Consider the following 19,336-nt stretch of genomic DNA (forward strand, 5'->3'; position numbering starts at 1 on the left):
GTTTGATAAATTGGATAAATCTGAGAATGCATTCCATACAAAGCTACTGCTCAGATGGAAATGTAACGGGGAAAGGCAACCCAACTCGGCAGCTTCCAAATACATTATGAAATTAGGGTTCCACAGTTGCCAAATGCATCAAATATGACCCGAAGACCCAAAACAAAAATACACCACCCCAATGCGCTTGTGACAAGAGAAACAAACAATTGTCTGCCTTTAATACATGGTACTAGGGAGGCATTTAATTGCTTTACTGCAACTCCGGGGGTTTGGGCAATGCAGTAGCAAAAAAAGTGAATTGGAGGAACAAGTCTGTAATACAGAGTAGAATAAGAGCAAAAAATAAATAAACCGTGCAAATAACTAATTGATTTTTATACCTCTGGGAATAATCTGGAAAGAGATTTCTTTTATGAACTACACATATGCTTGTGCAATTAGGTTGTCAATGCCAGCAGGGTCTTAACGGCATTTGAGAAACAGCCCGAGAACCAACAGGCAAATTATTGGCAGGAGTGTACCACCCCTTCGGGTGACACCCCGCCCGTACCAGCCAATCGTCCAAATAAGGGTATACATGCGGAGAATGCCTGCCACTGCGCTCATCAATTTTGTGAAGACACGAGTTCAGGCCAAAGGGCAGCACACCTTGTACTGAAAGTGGTACAACAACCGTGAACCGCAGATACTTACGATGCGGTTAGTAGATGGGCACATGTAGGTATGCATCCTTGAGGTCCAAGGAACACATCCAGACCCCTGCACACAGAGACTTGGCTATGTGCGCGGGACTAATCATCTTGAAGAGTTCCAGCGGTAAAGATAGATTTAGAAATGACAGGTAAAGGACTAAACTCAGGCCAGCCCGGTTGTTCTTTGGTATGGGAAAACATCCTGGAATAGTAACCGAAGCCCCTGTCTACAAGAGGAACCAGTTCTATCGCCTGCATCTCCAAGAGAGAAAGGACTTCCCATAAAAGGGCTGGGGACCCGATCTGACGAAGAGGAGGAGAGGATGGTAGAGGCAAAGGAAAAGAAAGCCTGAAAACAGTGGAGACTATGGATAAGATCCACAGGTTGCTGAGAAGATGCTTCCAGGTGTCCTGGAACAAAGTCAAACGCCCACCCCCACCCCCACATGTGCGCTATGTTCCCCGACCTTGACGTCACTGCTTCTTGGCATCAGAGGCGGGGGCAGAGGAGGGGAAACGAGAAAAAAATCCCACACGACATCCTCTGCTGCTTCCTTCTGTCGTGCTGGGTGACCTGTTGGGCCTCTGTGTACTGTAAGGGAGACATGGTATCACAAGTATGACACTGACACAAGAGGTACAATTTCAAAACCTTTATTCCATTTTAAGGGTTTGTAAAAACTACTGCTTTTCCCTAGAGCTATGATGGGAGTAGTCTCTACCATCAAATAATAAAGACAATACAGTCCTACTCAGTCTTTGTTAAATCAAAATGGACTACACTAACAAAACCGATTGCCTGCCCTATCAACAGGGCTGCATCAGCTCTCCTCCCCACTTTTTGCAGCACAGAGAAAGGCGGCCCCCGTTGATCGGCTGACACTTTGGCTCAGGTTCTCAAAACCAAGGCAGTTCAAAAACGTAGATCGAGGACCGCCCACGTTAAAGTCACTTATTCTATTGTTCCAAAAGATCTTTCACAGTTCAAAATAAAGTTCACGTAGGTCTCCCTCCATCGGGCCGGACGTCTCAAAGCTTTAACAGTTCACATGGCTGGGCTCCGACCCTGCAATCACAGCACTTGCAGGGGTTCCCTTGCCAAGCTTAATTTACATTTGTTAGGGTTTCCCTTCCCCTAACTGATCACACTTCCAGTCTCCCTCAGTCAGGCTCGCACCTTTTTACTGATGTCAAAGACTTTCAAATTTGCAAGGCTTTTACTATAGACCGCCGCAGGACCACTTCGACTTTCTCTTCTGTCCACACACATGTTATTTGCCCCAGTGTCTCTTGGTCTTGGTAGTTCAACACCATAAGGACAAAAATTCAAAAAATCTTTATCTTAAAAGTAATCCCCTTTTAACTTCCCCTTTCTCCAGGTTTAATCTGGACCATCACGTATTTCAGAGTTTGCTCACTTTGCCGCTTTATAACCAAAACATTTCACATTTCATGGAGATTTGAGTGGGCTACTTCCTTTCGCCGGACCACTCCGCTACTCTGTATAACTGTGTTCACAGTTATCAGCCACTAGTTCGCTTTCTTTCGCGTCTCATCAGCAGGTGCGCAACCTTCACTTGTGAGATACACTGTTGCAACTTTAATTTTTCCTTATCAGCCACTAGTTCGCTTTCTTTCGCGTCTCATCAGCAGGTGCGCAACCTTCACTTGTGAGATACACTGTTGCAACTTTAATTTTTCCTTGACACAAACTGGCCTTTCGTGTCTTTCACCAACTCACCGGTTGTGCGCGTTCCTTTCTGGTCTTTGCAGCTTTGATTCATAAGTCAGCGTTAACCATAGGCTTCGCCTCGGCTCCCCAACTCGGTCGTTCACCCGGAAGGGTTGCTGGTGTCCTTGAAACACAATGCGATTTGGCTTTCTCTGCGTCTCTTTAACGGCTTCACAGAGGCAATGACCCCCTGCAGGGCACTTCACATTTTCTTTACCCTTTGCTCTAGTCCCTCAATCGGTCGTCCTACTCCAGTAGGTTCGCCTTCGCCTCGGAAATTCTGCTCCTTCTCGTGTTCCACCTTGCTCAAGGTGTGTCTCTATGTTCTGCCTTTTATCCATGTGAGGAGAGCTAATGGGTATCGGATGTAGGTGATTAAAGTCAAGTGTCTGACTTTGCCTGACCCGATTAGCGGGACATGTCCAATCAGATATGTAAGGGTTAGCCTCTTTACTCAGTCGCCCTCTTCCCCTGCTCGGTGTTTGTGCAGAACGGGGGGTGGGTGAGGGAGTTGGGGCAGGAGGGGGGAGAGGGAAATCGGGACATTAGAGAATCCTATAAAATAGGATCGGGCATGGGTACGGGAAAGGGGGGAATATTGTGTCTCACCATCGGTTGTCTCACCCCCACTCACCTCGCCCAGGTGATCCTCCCACACTGGTCCACCCCCAGGTTCTGGATCCAAAGTCGATGGCCGTGCCCAGGTCACCTGAGAGATCCCAGGGACTAGTAGGTGAGACACCCTTTGGTTTCTCACAGTACCATGGTCCCGGAACACATTAAAGCTAGAGAATGCACAGGGTTTGAACACGGTCCTGCACTGGAACTGAGGGAAGAACTTCTGACCCGGTTTTGTCAGGATGGCCAAAGACTTGGCGGTTTGAGTGGAGGTTTTCTTTGTCAATTCGTCATCAGTCCACAAATGAAAAAGGTCCACGCCTCAAAGGGCAGATCTAGGATCCTTTCCTGTACATCAGATGAAAACTTTGTGGTGTGCATTCATGCCGTCGTTCTCATCTCCACCCCAAGGCACAGCCATCTGCTGGCTGTGTCGATGTGGGAGACCGAATACTCAATGAGGTTCTGTGCAATGGCTTGGGCATCTGCCACACAAGCCTTGAAGTAGGCTGCTTGTCCAAAGGGAGGTCTGTCAGAAATTCCCAGAGCTCCCGCCACAGCTTCTGGTTAGCCACAGTCGAGAGGGCATCCGCGTTGGCATGCCTAGATGCATCCCAGAGATGGAGGAACAGCGCTTTCACTAAAGACTCGATTACTTTGTCCTCCTTGGAGAGGCAACTGCAGGTGGCTCAAATGGAGTAAGACGATGGTTTAGAATATAAGGAGGCCGCAGCCACCACAGAGGAATGGGGCTGTGGGTGGGAGGCAAGGAGGATTGGGTCCCCGTCTGTCAGCCTAAACCTGCTGTCCAACTTCTTGTTCATCTGAGCGTTGGCCCTGGGCTTCTCCCAGACCTTCTGTGCCACCTGCAGTACATCCTTCTGGATGGGGATGCCAGACCGGATTGTGGTGAGTTTCCCCAAGGCCTCTGCTAGCACTCCCGACTCCTGGGGGGCTTCCTCAGGCAGAGGGACCCCCAAGAACTCTGCAAGGCCCTGAAGGCGGTCATGAAAGGCCTTAACAGGTGCTGAGGGTTCATCGTCCTGGCCATCATTGTTATCATCCCCCTCCCTTTTTCACAGACCGAGGGGAATCTGTGCCCTGGGACTCATGTGCCAGTGGGGCCCACCCTTAGATCAAGCAACGCAGACAGGTCCAACTGCTGTTGAGGGGAAGGTGCTGGTGGAAGAGGAGGGGGTGAAGGAGCCCAAACGACCGTTAGGGCCTGAAACAGTGGGCGGTCCAGCCCTGGAACCGGGAGTGCAGAAGGAAGAGGAGGAGTACCCAGAGGAGGGGGCCGGGGCGGCACCACTGTTAGGCAGAATCCTGTGCAGTTCCCTTAGGGAGCACTGCAGAAGATTAAGACTACAGGTATGAGCAATAAATCCCCTTTGGTATCAGGTCTGTACCAGAAATATTTAGTTGGTAGCTGTAGCTAAGCAGTCAGATTTATCTCAAGAGGGAGATGAGCAGTATTCAGGGTTTACACAATAGGACTACAGCACTATGGTACAAGGAAACCCTGACTAAAGCTTTGTATTAAAAAAATGAATATATATATATATATATATATATATATATATATATATATATATATTTTACACACTTCTAGTTCAACACATAAATCACAGTTATTAAAGCAAGTTAAAATCAGTCAAGAAAAGTATACACAACTCCCTAGTTAAATTGTAGACAAGTTTGAGCAAGAGTGAAAACTGAGCAAAACGGCACAGTGAAAACCAAACACAAATGGCACTCTATCAATTTCTCACAAGGGAGGGAAAGAACAAGTTATACAGGAATATACTCTTAGTCACCATAGCAACACTTCCCAATAAGATTGTGAACACGTTTAGGCAAGGCAGTACTTTAGCATGGGTAATACTGGAGGTGAAAACCGAGCAAAATTGCACTTCACAAGTTTCAAAAGTGGGAAGGAAAAGGTGGACCAACACATTTCTAGGTGAGAAGCAATCTAGAGAAGGCAGTTGTAACAGATTTAGCCAGAGTCAATAGGGCTGTGCCAGAGTCAGTGGTACAGGGCAAAGTGCCCAGGAGCAAAATGTTCTTGTAGCTGCAGTCAAGTCTTGGTTAAACGATTCGAAAAGGTGGTTGCAGAAGGTGAAAGACAATGTTAGATGATAGGAGCGGCCAACCCAACAGGTAGGTAAAGGATTTAAAACACCTTTAGCGCTACCAAACGAAAAGGGAGGCCTGGCGGAACAACGTACCTTAAAATGTAGAAGAGGCTCCTGCGGTGGCGGTTGTTCCTGGCAGTTCCTGCAGTTCTGGAGATCCAGCAGATGAAGAGAGGCTCTCATCGTGAAGGAAGGTTCGAGTTACTGCACTGCCCAGGGATGAAACCAGCCACGGTGCTGCCAAACAAACTAAAAGGTAAGCTCCTTTAAATCGCGGTCCAAGTGGACAGGTGCCTGGCATAACCGGTACCTGAGTGCAGGGCACTGGCGATTCGACCAAGGCAGGTCCCGTAAGGCGATTGGCAAACTGGCTGGCCCCCACCAGTTCAAGGGAAGAAGGCTCTTACAGATGAAGATCTTCTCTCGTTGTGTGGAGAAAAGTGGTGAGACGCTGCAGCGGAGCTTCACCAGTGGTTCAGTTGATGCAGACGTCTTTGGCTTCTCTCCTCTTCGGCTTCTTAGTTTCAGTGGCAACGTCTTCCTCTTCCAGTCCTCAGGACCCTACTTTTATGCAAAATGATCCCAATTCATACAGCCTAGCTGTCCCTCACACAGTGGAGTGGTCATCCTGGCGGGAGACCCCACAGCCTATCAGGGCAGAGTGCGACATAGGTTTCTAAGGCAACCCTGTCCAGGGGTCCTACTCCGCCTACCACACAATGGGTCTACCCCAGATTCAGTAGCGCCGAAAGGAGGGCTTCTTGGCAGAAGCCCGCCAAAAGGATGAACAAAGGATCCCCGACCTGGGTTAGGATCTTAGATAAATACACGAGAAAGAATTTATATAAGAGTTCTGGCAAATAAAACCTACCAGAGTAAAGTTAATATAAAAATAAACCGGTGGTATGTTAGAGGCAGTCAGTAAATGTGGTAGCCTCGAACAATGGGAAAATCTCATAGTGAAATATTTGCGGTTGAATATTTTTGGCAGTAACCACTGGCACCAGCCAGAAACTTTTGAGAGAGGGACTGTACAGTACCCTCTCGAAAATGAACATAAGGGAAAAGCTATTAACCCTTTCCAGTACCTCCATAGTAAGATGGATTGTACTGGTTTTGTTCATAAAGAGTAACTAGTAAAGTCAATGGGCACTTTACATGCCCTGGGAGACAGTAGTCAGTCCCAGGGTAAGGAGTCTATGTTTGGGGGTCGCTACGACACACCTGTGTCACTGCATGAAGGGTGCTGTGTAACATGTGGATAAAGATGGTTCCTATGAGGGTGAGATAAACCCCATAGACATTAAACACAAAAAATAGCCTAGAATACACATAGCAAATATGCTTAAGAGTGGGAAAGAGAGTGACTCTTAGCAGGAGAAAAAAACAACCCCTTCAAAACCAGCAAAGCTGATGGGGGACTCTATAGGTAAGGGAAATTGGCCATAGAATGAGAATTCTCCCTAACAACCACCTGCGGGATGACCTCCTTCACAATGTCTTTCAGGGGCCCCTTCATTTGAGGGGAACGCATGAGGAAGAAGACAAGCTTGAAGAAGCTGTCCTCACAAGCCGACGGGTCCCTAGGGGCCCGGCCCTCCGAGGCGCTGGACCTCTGCTCCTGGTGAAAGCGCTGAGGCACCTGGTGCATGTAGCTATACGGATGTGATGGATAGATGTATCCCTGAGGGAACCAAAACCCTGCACCGTAGGATTTGCTGCCTCTTCCAGAGGGAAGGGGGCTGGGATCATCCAGCAAAGCCCATTCGATGGCCGAAAGCACTGGCATGCCATGAGCTGGATACAAGATGGGCGCCGGTCTGGCAGGTTCTGCCATGTGCCGCTCTGCCAATGTGACACCTTGCGCAATGCCCTGTGTGGGAGGGCCCGAAAGCCCTGAGCCAAGAAAGGCCGCAGACAAGAGAGGATACAGCTTGGGTCTTGCACCCAAATCCGAGGCATCAACCTCAGAGATCACTCTGGTAGGCGCGGAGCGCTCAGCCGGACGGCTGGTAGTCATAACATCCTGACTCACGACCTCCGAGGGAGCACCGGTTGTCTGGACACCCTCGGCACCTGTGCTGCTAATTGTGCTGGATCGAGCCATGGACAGACTGTTGGAGGTGGCACTCGATGATCCATTACTCCCTGGGATAAGGGGTGGTACCAACTTGATCGACCTTCCGAGAACAGCCTGGAGCCGGTATGGCCTCAGGTCTGTCCCCAGATCGCCTGGAAAAAGCCCCCGGGCCCTTTGGCTTGGGAGCTGGTAGAAGAGGCCTTGGGCCTGCCAGAATCTGAATTCGAGGAACCCAGGCCAGCGGGTACCGCCGGGGAAGGAGTTGCTGCATTGTGGAGCCTTGCTGAACAGAGGACCTACCTTGTATTAACAAGAGATCCTGGAGACAAAGTCCTTAAGGTGGGGAAGAGGAGCAGGAGAAGTGTAGATCTCCCTCCACCGTGACAACCGATTCTTCAATGCCCTGTCACCGAGAGCGCTGCAAGCTGAACATGCGTCCCAGCGATGGTCAGGCCGCAAACACTCAAGACAGAGTGCATGGGGGTCCGAAGCCAGGAACAAGCGGTCGCATGTGGCACATCTCGTGAATCTTCCTGCGCCCGACATGCATCGGGGGAGGTGAGGCACCGAAGGGAAGTTACGAATTGAAAAACAAAATCGGGAGCAAGCGGAAAGCTTAAACAAGTATCTGCACTGGCTGCCAGTTCTCACAGCATATTTGAGGAAAAAGGGACTAAGGTGAGGTGCCGGAGGGCGGGACTTTGTTGGGGCGTTCCCACGCCCACCCGAGGTTGCGCCCCACGCACTGTACTAAATTTGAAAGAGCAGCTCATTTATTCGCTGCCAAAGATTCCGGTACCGTCCCCATGTTCAGGGACGCCCCACAAGGATGGCGGAAAGCGGACGGGACGTACGAGTACAAAGGGTGCTTATGGTGACATGCACCATTTTACAAAAAGCACTGGTCAATATTTTGTCACAAGTCACCATGGGGCGAGTGCATTTCTTAGTTCAATTATGTAAACTTAGGAATTCACCCTGCAGATATAGTGGGATTTTAGGAATTTTCAAGGTCTTCATGCGTTACAGCAGCATTCAAAAAGGTTGTTCTCCTCCATCTACATTTTATACATAGTCTTCCATAACATTCAAAGAGGGTTACTGCTATGTTACCTACGGTGATATCTCGGATTATGCCAACTGGTGTATGCAGTGCATCTGCCTTCCCTTCCTGGAGGCTAGCATGCTACAAGTGCTTCAAGGTGCTGAAGCTACAGTACTACTCAAAATATGAACGCAGGTGGAGGTTAGTCCAGCCTGCAGATGTGCCCTGTTGCTGCTTGTTAAAAGACACAGGCTTTCTTAGGCCTTGGTCGGAGTACCGTTTAGGACAACCTGGTCAAAAAATTGGCCATCTTCAGTGCTCTAAGCTCCATTCATCCAAACACTCAGTGTCTGTTCTTTCTCAGTCAGACTTTCAAACTTTGGAATAAGCTCCCTCACCATTTATATTAAATGTTGAGACTTCTACTACAGTCTTTATGACATACAGTATCTGTAATATGCTTTGGAACTTTTACCAAAATAAAAACTTCTAGACATTTTGAAGGAAATCTAACACTCAGATTTTTCACCAGAGATCAGATCAAGTTCCCATCCTACAGAAAGCTAGTGACAAGAGACAATTGACGTGCCATTAGAGCGCTCAAATTTTTTAACAGAAAAATAAAAACCCTTTTTCTTTACCTAAAAAGGCCCTTTTCGGCTCATGTTTCAAAAGCTTTTTCTGAAAGAGCAGTGTTGCTAGTATCACCTGGTTTAAACCGCTTTTTAAAGCTAATAAAACGAGCTGTACTCCCCTCCTATGTATGAAGTACGGTCTATGCTTTCCTTGTACAAAGACGAAACCAGCTGTCAGCAACAAACCTCCCAAACACAAAGCAGATCCCATCAGTACAGTGAGAGAGAGTAGAAGGGTTCATAGAAACCGGTTTATGATCTGTCCGATAAGAACTGGTCCAGCAAAGATGTTCAGCTTCAGTAAAAAATGAAAATTAAATATGTAGTAAATCAAAAAGTATGCTGAGAATGAGGTTAAAGAAGACCGATGGAGAGAACATGCAAGGAACGAAGTGAAAAGAAAACAGGATGAGGTTAGTTATTTGTTTCTTGTTCAATTAGAACATGATCCCATTTACAGACTGCAAAATAATAACTTGTTAGAGGCTTTTTCAGTCGAGCAAAAATATTAGCAGTTGTTGGGCTACTTAGTAGGCTACTGGTGATGAGAAAAAATTGCAATAAACATCAGATTTCGCAGCCTGCCATAAAATAACAAAACGGGAAAGAATAGTGGCAGCATAGCCGGTCAAGATCGCAATGTAATTATATACTGTAATTACACATCATTAACAGGTAGCAGTCTACAGTGCATGCAAAACCGATTTCAGAAGCGGAAACCATTAGTCACTAGTGCAAACATTTTACTCACTAAAACATTGCAATTTAAAAATGATTCCAATGTTTTACTCCTTCGAAATGCAGCCTTTGGGGTTTCTATAAATACCACCATTGACAGTAGACATGATGGCAGCACAACACACATAAAACAAAGCAAATCTAGTTGATAGCGTTACTGGCTGAATGTAAACTCTAAATGGTAGCTGTTGTGATTGTATGAGCCATGAATGAAAATTATCGAAAACGGCTAGAAAAGAAAAACAAGAAGGGTTGGCTCGCTGACTGAAAACACACACAGCAATATCTAGGCTAGGTAGAACTGTTCCATACCTCTGGAGGACTGAGGAATATTTCATCAAAGAGACTCCTAGATTCCCTAAACTGCCCGTGCTAAGCATGTAAAACAGAAAAACACAAGACTGAGCAAACGTGAAGGAAAAGCCATTAGGTGCAGACAAACATTTTACGAGGTTAAACTTAACAACATTTGTAAGCAACATCTAATTATATCGAACATAATGACCTTTGTATTACTTCACTTCAAAATCACGTTCGCAGAACCACTGAGAAAACAGTTAAAGGAAAGGTTTTCTCATTCGACCAATGGGAAAGACATCCACATTGCACCATATAGCGATGTATAAAACCTCTTTTCGCAGCGCACTAGATTCATATCTGTAAAACAACCGTGCGAGCAATGCGCCATTTAGTGATAATGTAATCTCCTGCGCAATCGACTTAAGATCTTGATGTTTGTCTTGCGTGTTCAGGTGCGCCCTGATGCCTGCGGGAATTCACGCGTTATAAGCATATAAATAAAGTGGCCTGGAGGCAATAAATCATAGCCCCCCCCCAATCCCCGGTTCGTGACATCAGCTGTTGCATCCACTATGCAATGGCCCTTGCCGTGACGCTAGTGCAAGACATAGCTAAACATTCACGTTTCTGCACGCAAAAGCGTTAGACATTCACTCCTTCAATTCATAGCCACATTGCACACAAAAATAACTATCAATAGTATTCTATTTTATGTGTAATTAATCAATGAGTCAGGGTGTTGCTGTATCTCTACGTTTAGTATTAAAATTGAAATTGTTAAATACCTCGATGGGAGGCATTCAGACGGCGTATGCTCATCACTATACCAAAAACAGCACATCTCTGAATCAAGATTTCTTTTTACCTGCGAGATAAACCGCTCCAAGAAAGTTTGTCCAATTGTATAACTAATCTTTTCTTTTTATATTAGTAGTCGGTTCCTCATCATGTCTTAATAGTTCTCATGTACGATAATTCGCTCCAAAGGTCATTTGGATTTTCCAGTAATGCCAAGCATCAATTCAGATTTTCCACACATTCGTTACAGAAAGTCATAATTCTATTAAAGACACGGAGGCAAAGGATTATGCTTTCTCTACAACTTTACTGTTCAGCAGCAGAGAAAAAACAGTACCAATGAACATGAATACAAATCTAATAAAAACTACAATAACCATGTTTTTCTGAGAATTTGTAGTCCATTTTGATTGGTCCTCGAACTGACCATGTGATAGGTCCATTAACCAATAAACAAGTCCTTAATGCATAAAACTCCTGTCCTCTTTCCCTTCCTCCTCTTTCTTTGTCCTTGCGAGGATGAGTTCTGTACGTCTTTGATATCCTCTTCCAATCTCAAATTCCTGATTGTTTGCTGTCTGACGTCATCCCTAAAGAAACATAAAATTACAAAGGTGACTATAAACCGAAACAGGGTGGGTCAATCGTAAAACTCCACATATAGTAAATAACCTGTATCCTCATTGATCATTAACAACATCTTCATAATTATTATACATCCTGTATGATTCATTAAACATAAATATCAACAGTACATGACATGTAAATATCTCATTCTTACGATTGATCGGGTGGGATAATCCTTCGCCTCTGTGTCTTTAATAGAATTATGACTTTCTGTAACGAATGTGTGGAAAATCTGAATTCTATGTCAAGACCGGAGGCTCGGATTATGCTTGTTCAAAGCTTACTTACCACTAACGATGTTGCACTTTCCATGGGTTTAAAATAGAAAGTTTTAAATGTCAATTCATTGGACCAATCCGCAGACCTCATAATGTCTTCCACTCTAGCACCTATGTTATAAGATTTAGTAGCCATCGCTCCTCTAGCTGAGTGTGCGCCATACCTCTCAATATCTATGCCCGCTTGTGCCATCACCCACCTAAGCCATCTGGCTATGGTAGCCGGTCTAACCGCTTTAAAAGTTTTACAAATTGCTATCAATAATTGAGTTACCCCTTGAGGCCTTACTTCCCTAGTCCTATATCTTCGTATGCCGCTAAGCATCTGACTGGACATAATTTTGGTTGGTTTGGAAAAGACTCATAGGAAATAGATCTCAACCCTGTTTTGGTCCTCTTTGTAATGAGGAATGTCACTCTGTTAGGGCATATACTTTTCCTGTTAACCTCCAGAGCTCTAACGTCAGAAGATCTCTTACATGCTAAAAGACATAAGAGCATGGCTAACTTGCCTGAAATTGCTTTACGAGTCAAATCCTGATTATCTGGCCATGTCAAAAATAATCTCAAAACCTTGTCTACATCCCATAATTGACTATATTTTTCGCTAGGAGGTTTGAGCATCTTTACTCCTCTTAGTAGTCTACAAATTAATGGGTGTTCCCCAATCGCTAAGCCTTCAACTCTAGGATGCCCTGCCGATATCGTAGACCTGGCCGTGTTAATGGTCCTATACGCCTTTCCTTGAGCTGCCCTCTGAGCTAAAAAAATTTGCTACATGAACTACATCCTTTCCATCGGGATGTATGTTCCTCTCCAAACACCAGCTACTCCATCTAACCCATGCTGATCTATAAGCCTTATTTGTCCCTGGGGCCCAGGATTCGTTAATGATGTTTTCCGCTTCATCCGATAGTCCTGGCCTAATCCAAGAACCCCTGAAATCGCCCATGCTAAGAGATTGAGTCCTCCTGACCTCACCAAAGGGTGACTGAGGCCTCTGGGATCTCGAATGATTAATTCCATGTTGGGTAAAGCCAGTGGGTTCTGATGGGTCAATTCCAGTAGACTGGGAAACCACACCTGTCCTCTCCAATCCGGTGCAACTAGGATTAGGGATGCTCTCTGATGTCTCACCTGAGCTAGCGTCCTCGTTATCATGGAAAACGGAGGAAACGCGTAGTTTCTCTGATGGCCCCAGGATTGTAGAAATGCATCCGTCGCTTCTGCTTCCGGGTCCGGTCTCCAGCTGAAGAACCGGGGTAATTGCCTGTTCAATCTCAATGCAAATAGGTCGATCTGGCATGGACCCCAACGAGACATTAGTCCTTGAAACACCCCCTCGTCCAGCTTCCAATCGCTGGCGTCTCTGAGGTATCTGGAGTTCCAATCGGCCACTTCATTCTGCTGGCCCGGCAGGTACTCTGCCCTCACTGAAACTCTCCTCTCCAGACAGAGTTCCCAGAATTTCTTTGCCAGTTTGCTAGAATTCTGGATCTTGTCCCTCCCAGTCTGTTGATATACCTGACTGCCGAGACATTGTCCATTTTCAGCAGAACGCAACATTGAACCCTCTCCTGGGTCCAGCATTTCACTGCAAAAGACCCTGCCATTAATTCCAGGCAGTTGATGTGGAGACTCGTCTCTTGATCCGACCACCTGCCCCCTGTCGACAGGTTTCCGCATCAGGCTCCTCAGCCCCATCTACTGGCGTTGGTTTCGATGATCAGGTCCGGGGATGAACCAAATATGGCTCTCCCGTTCCATGCATCCACATGAATGAGCCACCATTTTAACTCTTCCCTCACTTCTTGGGAAATATTCACCTTTGATTCGTATGATGTGCCCTTCCTGAGGTGATAAATCTTCAACCTCTGGAGTGCTCTGTAATGCAGCGGTCCTGGAAAAATCGATTGGATTGATGCCGCTAAGCGCCCTACTAATCTCGCAATATCCCTCAGCGAGAGTTCTCCCTTCGCTAGTGTGTCTCAGCTGTTTCTTGATCTCGTTCACCTTGTGAATGAGAAGTCTGAGGGTTCCCTGAATTGAGTCCACTATGAAACCTAGGAATTCCATTGTCTGAATTGGTACTAAGCTGGATTTCTCCCAATTTATAATAAAGCCCAGACTTTCGAATAAGTCTATTGTTAACTGTACTTGTTCTATCAATGTCTCCTTCTCTTGGCACATCAGACATATATCGTCTAGATATATTATGAGTCTTATCCCTTGAGCCCTAAGGTGTGATACAACTGGCTTCATCATCTTGGTGAAACACCATGGTGCCGATGCTAGGCCAAAGGGTAGGCATCGAAACTCCCATGTCGCTTCCCCCCAGATGAATCTCAGAAATCTGCAGTGTTCCTCTGCTATGGGGATAGTCAGGTATGCATCTTTCAAATCTATCCTGGCTAGCCAGTCTCCCTGAATTAGAGTATCTCTTAGTAGGTGTATCCCTTCCATTTTCAAGTGTCTGTACACCACGTAACCGTTTAGGCCTCTCAGATTGATTATTGGTCTTGTCTTGTGTTTCCCTTTTACTAGGAACATATTGCTTATGTAACCTCCTGACTGACCTGATGCAGGTCGTATAGCTCTTTTGCTTTCCAGCCCTCTCAATTCTCTTTCCAGTAAGATCTTGTCTTCCCTGTTCAATACCATCCCCTCTTGGTGGTTTCTCCTGCTGAGGTGTATCTAGAAAATCTATATAGAAGCCTTGAGCGGTCTGAATCACCCAGGAATCCCCCGATATGTTCAACCAATTCTTTAAAAATTGAGCAGTTCTCCCACCTAATTCTAGGATATTTAGACGTGGCATTGTTATTCTCACCTGTGTTATTTTGCTGACGTTCCCCTCGCCAGTTTCTGCCTCTTCCTCTACCTCTCGATGGGAAGAAAGGTGTTTTTTTGCGCTCCTCGTGCTCTCTCCATTGCACTCTGTCTTGGTAGGATCGATTGTATTGGAACCGGCCAGCCGAACGACCCCTTCCTCTGCTGGCCCGTCCAAAAATCTGCCTTCCGAAAACTCTTGAGAGGCTTGAGCCTTATCCAAAGCTGCGTAGGAATTTACAAATTTTGTGAGCTCCTTGATAAAGGAGTCCCCAAACAACTTTCCCTTTGCCGATGTGGTGGATTCTGAGGAGTGTTACTCACTCAATTTAGGGTCGATCTTTACTAGCAAAGATCTCCTCCTTTCTGTGGTTATAGCATGATTAGCGTTCCCTAACATGCATATCGCCCTTTGGGCCCATCCGATAAGGATTGCCGGGTCTATCGGCTCCCCTTTTACCTTCGCTTCTTCTCCCATCTGGAGTATCTTTGTGAGGGGTCCCGTCATATGAAGCCTCTTGTCCTGACATGATCGCCAGGATCTATCAAGACCCTTCCTCACATCTTTTGTAAACTTGCTCATAAACGTCATCATTTTATCATCTATTACAGGTGTTTCTGCCGCACCTTCAGGGAGGAGTGGTCTGGGGCATTCCGCCCTCATCTTGCTTCTAGCCTCTTTGGCTAATGGCGCCCTCAGGCGTTTCTTTAAATATGCCGAAATTCTTCTGGGGGGTTTCCATTCTGATGATCTGGGATGGATCAGTGCTTCCGGATCGAAATCCCCCTCATCTGCACCATCCTCCTCCTCATTCTTCCTTTTCTTTGACGCCTCATGGCTCTCATCCCCTGATGAGGATATTGATAACACTTCCTCTTCCTCGGGATATTCCTCCTCCCAATCATTCTCACCCTCATCTGCGGAATAGGAGGATGACTCTCGTCCCCTGCTAGGCACCGTCTTACCCTTTGTCTTCCTTTTACCACCTTTCTTCTTCGGTGGGGAGCCCGGGGGGGTGTGGGCTTCTTTCGCCCTACGGGCTGATTTACTGCCCCCTTTTGATTTCATCCGTGCCTTAAGGCCCTTGACCTCCTCCAGTCCTCCATCAGCGCTATTTGCTGAGGATTATGTCCCAGTGAAGCCCCCAGGGCTTTCTGGAAGACATCAGTCATGTCCGAGTGGCTCCTGTTTTGGCTGACCCCAGCCTTCCCCTCATCACTGGAGGAACTCATGATTCCCAGACCCTGGGGAGTAGTGTATTTGTTATGACTGTGTGAGACAGACAGACAGACAGACAGACAGACACTCTCTCTCTCTCTCTCTCTCTCTCTCTCTCTCTCTCTCTCTGTCTCTCTCAGTCTCTCTCAGTCTCTCTCTCTCAGTACAGAGGGCCAGATTGTGTATTAAATTGAAAATTATACATCTTCCCTGGTTCTGCTTATATCATAGATATAATGATGATATCAACTCACAGGTTTTACCTGGGACTGTGCCCGTATTAGGTGCGGTATCAGTTGATTGCCTGCAGGGGCTCTGTTGAGCTCGTAAACAGGACGCTACGCTCGTGCGATGCGTGCCGTTAGCCCGTATCAGTAATAAACGCTCTTTTCTTCGGAGCAATTTCACCCATGACACTCAAAACGAATATATTTCGAAATGAACAACGAAGGAGAGCGCCGGAACTACGCGGTCCCGTCACACTCTCCCTTCCGTTATGTAGTGCCCTCTTTGACGGATCGGAGGAGCTGCGGCCGCCGGTGCACCAGCCCCGTCGCGGCCGCAACGCCCTAGAGCCGCCTACACGTTGCGGAATGTTCCGCCTTAGAAAAGTAACACGCTCGTCACACGTTAAGTGAAAGTTTATCAATCCATGTACACCAACATTCACAATATTATAATAAAGAAAAAGTACTTAACTCGCTGCCGAGCAGCAAAGAAAGAGGAGGAAGGGAAAGAGTACAGGAGTTTTATGCATCAAGGACTTGTTTATTGGTTAATGGACCTATCACATGGTCAGTTCGAGGACCAATCGAAATGGACTACAAATTCTCAGAAAAACATGGCTATTGTAGTATTTATTAGATTTGTATTCATGTTAATTGGTACTGTTTTTTCTTTGCTGCTGAACAGTAAAGTTGTAGAGAAAGCATAATCCGAGCCTCCGGTCTTGACATAGAATTCAAGATCCCGATGTAACTATTTTATCTTCTTTGGACATGTAGCTTTTACAAGTAGTACTTGGAATTCGTAACACTTGATAGACTGACAAATCCATATCAACCATTTGTGTCCACAGGGGAAAGGCGGGTCGTGTAAAGTGCTTAGTGTGTGAGTGAGCTGAAGCGTGTATGTTAAGAAGTATGCCAAATCTACTCACAACAGACGTTGGAACAGCGCTTTGCTTTCAATGTGTAGACAGTCAACAGGCTAGCCGGCCTTACTCTGTCTTTCCAAATATTTGTCGCGATCAAAAGATTATGGAGTATCACATTGACAAGTTGGTTATAAACCTTATCTGGTACACAATAAGTTCTGTGGTGTTGGCTGGTTGCCAATGTATGGTAGGGATTAATAAGTGATGGAAGGCCCTCCGCCAGTTTATTTCAGTAGATCTTGGAGTTTGTACTGCAAGAAATCAGAAGGTGTCTCACCCACTAGTCTCCCCGGGGATCTGCCATCCAGGTGGCCAGGACACAGCCACCGCCTTTGGACCCATTTCCTGGGGGTGGACCAGTGCGGGAGGATCACCTGGGTGAGGAGTCTTCGGGGAGTGGGACACCGGATGGAGAGACGCAGTATACCATTCCCTATAACACCTTTACCCCGTCCTACCAAGTAGGATATTTAAGAACTCCTCCCCCGCCCCCTTTTACAACACAAACACTTTCACACCGTCAGCCTGCAGTGAAGGAAAACAGACTAACACCCAAACCATATACCCGACGTGTCCCAATACAATGGTCAAGCGAGGTCAGGCAATTACTGACCATCACACACGCCATACTTCCATTAAGCTTCCCCACACGGATACAAGGCGGAGCACGAGAGCACACGCTGAGCGAGACGAGGCACACGAGGAACAGCATTTCAGAGATGGCAGTTTAACAAGAGAAGAAATACGGCAAAACAGAAGGGGATCGCAAGGAGGGAAGTGCCCTTGACCTTTTCAACAAGGAACAGTTACTTTCATGAAACCTCTAAAATAGAAAGCTTAAGAGCAGGGTTAGCAATCAACCTATCCCAATCTTCCCCTCTGTCAGAATCAGACTCGGAGGAATCAAACAGCCTTGAAACCCTATAAGAGTCAAAACCATTTTTTTTTCAGATCCCTTAAATACAACAGAAGGAATCCTTACCCCGCTGGAAGACATGGCCAACCTGATGGCTATCATGGCCCACCTGGCCACCCATCAAATTCAGGCCGAAGCTAGCCTTCAAGAAACTTTTACGAAGTTGGTTGAGTTACAGGCTCTCTCAAGGGATACTACAACCATACCAAGAGGGCGAAGACCTAGGGAATTTCTTTTTGAAGTTCGAGCGATTAGCTGAGCAATTAGGACTGGAAGAAAATTGCAACAAATTTTACTTGGGGCCTCTGCTGAAAGGTGAGCTACATATCGGCTACCAACTACTTAACCTTGTTGTAAGGAAGGTATGGTATCAAAGTAAGACCGACACAAGTGACCACAGTTCAAGAAAACCTATCTAGTAGGGTTTGCTCTAACCTGGACACCACCCACTTTTCCTGATGCCTCTTAAATGATCAGAAGGAAGAGGTTGGTGCCAATGTAAAACAAATTTACTCTGATCAGGTGGCACAAGTTAATATATATTGTGCCTTAAGAATCAGTCTCAGGGACATGGCCAGGGGCGCCAGCTATGTGGCAGCTCCTCTAATGGCCTCCGTTCGGGACCCGCAGCATACGTCAAAAATATATGTTTTCCGCTGTCTACTTGAAGCTACTATCACAGCGGCAGCTGTGGGAAGGCTCGGAGCATCGTCCTAAGGCAGAATGGGCTCTTGAGGTGCCTAGGAGCCCCGAAACGGAGCCGGAGAACCTAGCGCCCCAGTTCGCCGTACCGAACTCAGAATGGTGGACCGGGAGATACGTGATGACCAACAGAGAAGGACGCTCTGGAAGTCTCTGCTCGCCAGACTACACCAATCAAGCATTGCCATGAAGCACTTTGAGGGATTGCAGGCTTGAAACGGAGTGTTTCGGACCCCAAGCCTGAAGCTAGCCCAAAGCTCAACGACGAGCGGCCCCCAACCTCCGTCGAGGGAGAAAACCGAGGCGCGAAGCAAGTAGGCGCTGCGGACCCAACAGCCCCTGAGCCCGCCACGCAGCACAGCATCAAACACCTGGCTGGCTCGGCGCTGGTGCCCCCGGAGCAACGCAACGCCACAAATGGAAGGGAATAGCCAAGCGCAGCGAAAACAAACGCTGCGAGGTGGTGTGCCCAGCCGTAGAGGAGAGATTGACGCAGAGACAGGGCTCCCCCGCCTGTGAAGCAAGGGCGCAGCAGTCGGGAGGCATAATTCCGGTGCTCCAGGCCGATCATCAGACCCTGGGTGTGGGCCGGCCTGAAGCATCCGGAGCCTCCTTAGCGGGGGTCGTGGCAACCACCAGAAGCAGCCCAGGAACACATCCACTCCGCGGGACGGAGAGACGAGGACTCAGTGACCAGACAACACAACAGGCTATCCGGGGGTGAGAGGTACGTGTAAGCCTCAAGCCCCTCCACCCACCTACCCCCAAGGAGAGAGACGATGACTCAGACATTCTGCTGTACAGCCCCCTCCCACGGCAACGCATCAGCA

At 47.0% G+C, this 19,336-nt stretch overlaps 1 protein-coding gene across 2 annotated transcripts in view; it reads right to left on the reverse strand.

Annotated features, from left to right (window-relative positions):
• The window catches only part of NDFIP2 (Nedd4 family interacting protein 2), a 693,434-nt gene that overhangs the window by 332,295 nt on the left and 341,803 nt on the right, over positions 1–19,336 (reverse strand). Inside the window, exon 4 of one of the 2 annotated variants that reach the window (XM_069639897.1) lies at positions 9,994–10,053. The exons of the other annotated variant lie outside the window; for it this stretch is intronic. Within the exon in view, the coding sequence (XP_069495998.1) occupies positions 9,994–10,053 (60 nt within the window). The remainder of the gene's footprint in view (positions 1–9,993; positions 10,054–19,336) is intronic. 2 annotated transcript variants of the gene reach the window in all.

The sequence above is a fragment of the Ambystoma mexicanum genome, chromosome 7q (genome assembly GCF_040938575.1).
Source record: "Ambystoma mexicanum isolate Mex_15411 chromosome 7q, UKY_AmexF1_1, whole genome shotgun sequence".
Taxonomy (NCBI): Eukaryota; Metazoa; Chordata; class Amphibia; order Caudata; family Ambystomatidae; genus Ambystoma; species Ambystoma mexicanum.